Raw genomic sequence first — 4,721 nt, forward strand, 5'->3', positions numbered from 1 at the left:
ATAAATAAGACAGTAAGTACATTCAGGTAAAGCATATTCAGCCAGAGATTCAACTAAAGTAACATCAGGCACAGATTCATACCAGATAGCACGGGAAAACACACAAACAAAACAAACACGGTCATGTAAAGCATATTCAGCCAGAGATTCAAATAGATCAAAATCACGCACATATTCATATAAATCAACTTCAGGCAAGAATTCATAACAGTTTAGCACAATAAGTACACAAGCAAACACAGATACGGTCATGACCGGACCAACAAAAAAAAACATTCACATAGTAACAAAGGAGAGTACAAATATTAAACAAATTGCATCAAAGTTCATCAAGTAACCATAGAGAATTCAAAGATGCAACATAGAAACACCAATAAAATAACTTAAGCAAAAAATATATATGTTTATCAATTAAAAGCACTCAAAACAACGCATGTATAACATTTAGAAAACGCATAGAAAACCGTCAAGAACAAAACACAAATGTAATTTTGCAATTCCTCATTTTAAGTAAATTGACAGAATTAGATGACTGATGTAGATTACTGATTGATTCAGATAAGAGGCCAATTAGTAATGATAAATCACGAAGAGAGAATAAGAGAAAGATAACCGCACAAAAGCCAAAGACACAAAATGTTTACCCAGTTCGATACGGTGTGTATCTACGTCTGGGGGACGATCACATAGGTGTCCAATCCACTAAATCATAAACCAATGTACAAAGGTAGATATACAATAATCTTACCCAAGTGCCCCACACAAGGTTCAAACCCAGTCTACACAGGTCTAGTGGATTGTTGAAGATGGAGAGCCATGCATACAGAAGTCCAATGAAATCCCTTCACTTGGAGAGCCCACTCTGATGTAGTCCACTTCAATGACGCTCTATAAAGTTGTTCCCACAACAGTGTGATCACAGTGTCCTTTCGTTTAAGCAGTAGTAACTCTTCTCAAGTTCATCATCTTAATCACCGTGAACATATTGTATTGAGAAGATGAATGAAAATCAAAGATCTAATCTCATATAGCAGATATGGAGTGTTTCTTCTTACTTTCGGCGTAACCCTAATTCTCTTCGAATAAGGGTACTTATAGATCCTTCAATAACCACTCTCCATAGATGTCTTTGATTGTAGAAGGTAGGACTATAAAAGAGGAATGTAATCTCAGAAGATTAGGTCCATACCTTTTTTAAGAATATACGTTGATCATCTTTCCATATGAGTCTGATAATACCGCGTAAGACTTTTAAGAAACCAGCTTCCTAAATCAGATCTTCAGTGTCAGTCCTTCTGTTGTTGCTTCTGATTGATCAGATCTCTGTAGAGATAAACGGACAGACTCTAAACCTATCTTAGTATGCCATAATAATATTGCCAATTATAATATGGGGTTTTTGAACATTTAAAAACACTAACAAACTCCCCCTTTGGCTATTATTTGGCAAAACAACTCGACTAGAAACTCAAAGAGCTAAGATAGGTTATTATAAAGAAGCAACCCATATGTCCGAACTGATTACATAGAATGAAAACAGAAACATAGGATCCAAAACAGTTTAGGATCAAAAAAAAAAAAAAAAAAACATAAACGCCCAGCTAGGGCCAGAAGGGACTCAAACAAAAACAAAAAAATTAAACTCCCCCTGAGTTCATACTACTCCCCCTTTTTGCCAATGGTAGCCAAAGATCAAGCATTGGAGGGAGAGTCACTGCCAGACTTCACAGGATCAGTAGCAGCAGCAGCTTCAATCAGTCTCAAACGAAGAAGAACAATAGCTAGCATAGTACGGGCACCTGTCAGTTGCTTTGCAATAATGCTGTGCACCGTCTCAAGATCAGCAACTCTTGCCTTCAGCTGTATGGAAAGCTGAACATCCTTAGCATGAGGAGAGTCATCAGGCACAACATCTGGTTCAGGATTGGATGGGGCAGTCACAGGAACAACATCCCGAAAGTGATCTCCAGACAGAAGACGTTTATCAACAGTATAAAGCAACGTTGGGCTGATCACTTCACTGAGCATAGGCTCAAGGCCCTGAGTGGTAAGGATGCCAAAAATCAGATTTGGGAAGGGGAGTCTTACCTTCTGTTCGCGTGGATGAATCAGGGTGAGGATGTGATAGTAAATCCATTTTCCCAGATCAAGTTGCATCTTTGTTCCAATTCGAAATAAGAACCCAGCCAGAAGCTTGCCAACTGTGTGAAAATGGGCTGATGGGAGCCAGTTGTGAAGAGCTAGGCGGTGTAAAATCACATATCTAGACGTGAGATGGGAGCTTTGCAGATAGTCCTTGTCACCCGTAGGCCATGATTCTGTCTGCCCACCGGTCAGAGTTCTGGCAACTAAGTCCCAGTCAGTAACAGCTTCTTCTTGAACTGCTGGCAAGCCATAGTATTCATTAATCATATCTGGCCCAAAAACATACCACCTTCCTCTGATAAAGATCTGCATCGGTCGTGGCCCTGTGAGAACGTCAATCTCATCATTGAGATTGCAATAGAATTCATATGTGAGCAGCTTAGAGTAAGGGCAGATGTCCGTGACAGTTTTCAACAATCCAACTTCATTCAGCAAGGGCAGAATGTCACAAATGGAGTTCAGCTGGTTCTCGTCCACCGATCTTTGAACAATAAGATCCCTTCTAACCATAGTGGTCCATTTGGTCTGTGCAGCAGGAGATACAAACTGAGGCCGGTAAACAGATGGGTCAGTTTCTTCAACAGGTGGGACCTCAGGGGTGATACTTCGACCTCTTGATCGTGTGGATGGCTTCCCTTTTCTGACAGAAGGGGCTGGTACAGAGGTAGCTTGAACAACAGTAGATCCTTTTTGCTTAACAGACGATCGCAGAGTCTTGAACATTTGTTGAACAGGCGGGTTTCCTTCAGGCTTAACATTCTCACTCTACTTTCTCTTCTTCTCAGGCTGATCCACATCAGCATTATCATCACCGGTCTCAACAACAACCTTTACTGGGACATTCTTCCTTTTTGACCGTCTTGTTTCCTTGGTTGGGGACTGAACCGGAGTCACAGAGTGGCTATAATCAGAAACATTTGCAGACGAGCTTCCAATAATATTCGAAATCTCTCGAATTTTGAAATTCGTGGAGTCAGGATGAGCAGTTGCCTCAACAGTTGGAACATCAGATTGAAGTGCTTGAGATCCATACACTTCAGCCAGTATTTTATCATCTTCACTGGAGGATTCGGAAGGATGAATCACTCGATATGGTTGAGGGATGGAATCAGATGGTAGCCCAGCAAATTGTCGCACATGTTCCAGACTCTCTCCTAAAGATGTTGCAGTGTAAACAGGAATTCCACCTGTTTTCTCAGACTTGTGGGGGCTTGATAAATCAACAGTTTCAACAGTAGCAGGTAAAACAGGAGTATCAACAACAGAGCAAGTTTCTTTAGTGTCATCAACATTCTCATTAGGATGCAGAGCAATATTATCAGAAGAGTAAACGACTAAACTCAGTGGATTTAGCTCATCAGAGGACTTTGCTTTCTCATCAGACACATGCAAGACATCAATTTTCATACCAACATATTCACTCAAAGGCAGAGATAAAGAATCAACATTCATAAGAGGCTTCTCGGAATTCAAAGCAGTTAAATTTTTAGAAATAACAGGCACACAAGATGGGGTAGCAGAAACATCAGGTTTATCTGGTGAAATTTCAATAGGAGTTTCAGAAAGTTTGACCTGTTTCGGAGGATCTCCTGTCTGTGTGTTGCCTCTTTTTGAGCAGCTGCGAGATACAGAGGTTGCGCCTCCGCTTGCCGTCGAGAGGCCTCAACCAATTCTAGGGCTCGATGTGCAAAGTATTGAAGGAATGCCGCGACCCGATTTCCATCCAAGGGTTCTGGAATATATACTGTAGAAACTTCATCACTGGCTTTAGAAACCATCATAAGCAGTTCAGTCTCATCATCTTCAGACCATTCTGCATAATACTCTGGGTAATAGGTCATCACAGTTACTAAAATCTTGTCGCGAAGCAGAGGATCAAGTTTGAGCTTCTTCTTCATAGCAAACTGCAGCAGCGTCTGAATATGCTTAAGGGCCACCTCCGGAGAGTGTGTCTTGCTTCCAAGTTTGATAATGATGTTTCTTACAGGGTCTGCCATTGAAGGTTATGTGCGAAGAGAAGAGCAGATCACTGAAGGAAGATATGCAAGAGAGATAGAAAGTTGAGAGCTGTGATGATCGAAGATGTGTTTTTCTTCTTGGCCCGGTATCAAATAGGCTTAAGGATGATGAACCCTAATTAATGCGGCTTGTCAAATATCATGCAGACGCGATTGATTAACACAACGGTACAACTCCTTTTTAGGAAGGAAACGGAACCCAAGGAAATTTGAAATTCGAAAAGAAATTAAGATCTTTTAAGATATCTCTGAGAAGCATAATGTTAAATAATCTTCTTAACATAAATAGAGAGGAGTCTTTAAGGAAAGTCAAATCATAACACTGACCCGTATACACCATCTCCTCTCTGACGGACCAACTGCTTTAATCAGTCAATTCTGCAAATTCCCCGAGCAGATGTAAGAATTTCAAAACGATTAGCATCCAATGGCTTAGTCAGAATGTCCGCCAGTTGTTTGTCAGTTTGAATGTATTCCAATTCAATTTCCTTGGATTCAACTAGGTCTCTGATGTAATGATGCCTGATGTCAATATGCTTCATTCTGGAATGTTGAACA

The 4,721-nt window shown here is 40.5% G+C and overlaps 1 protein-coding gene across 1 annotated transcript; it reads right to left on the minus strand.

The window, feature by feature from the left end:
• Positions 1 to 1,692: 1,692 nt before the first annotated feature.
• LOC109166999 lies at positions 1,693 to 2,868 on the minus strand. The gene has a single exon (XM_019315898.1). It carries the CDS (start codon positions 2,866 to 2,868, stop codon positions 1,693 to 1,695), a length of 1,176 nt encoding a protein of 391 aa, XP_019171443.1.
• Between the last annotated feature and the right edge of the window lie 1,853 nt (positions 2,869 to 4,721).

The sequence above is a fragment of the Ipomoea nil genome, unplaced genomic scaffold, assembly GCF_001879475.1.
Source record: "Ipomoea nil cultivar Tokyo-kokei standard unplaced genomic scaffold, Asagao_1.1 scaffold0317, whole genome shotgun sequence".
In the NCBI taxonomy this organism is placed as follows: Eukaryota; Viridiplantae; Streptophyta; class Magnoliopsida; order Solanales; family Convolvulaceae; genus Ipomoea; species Ipomoea nil.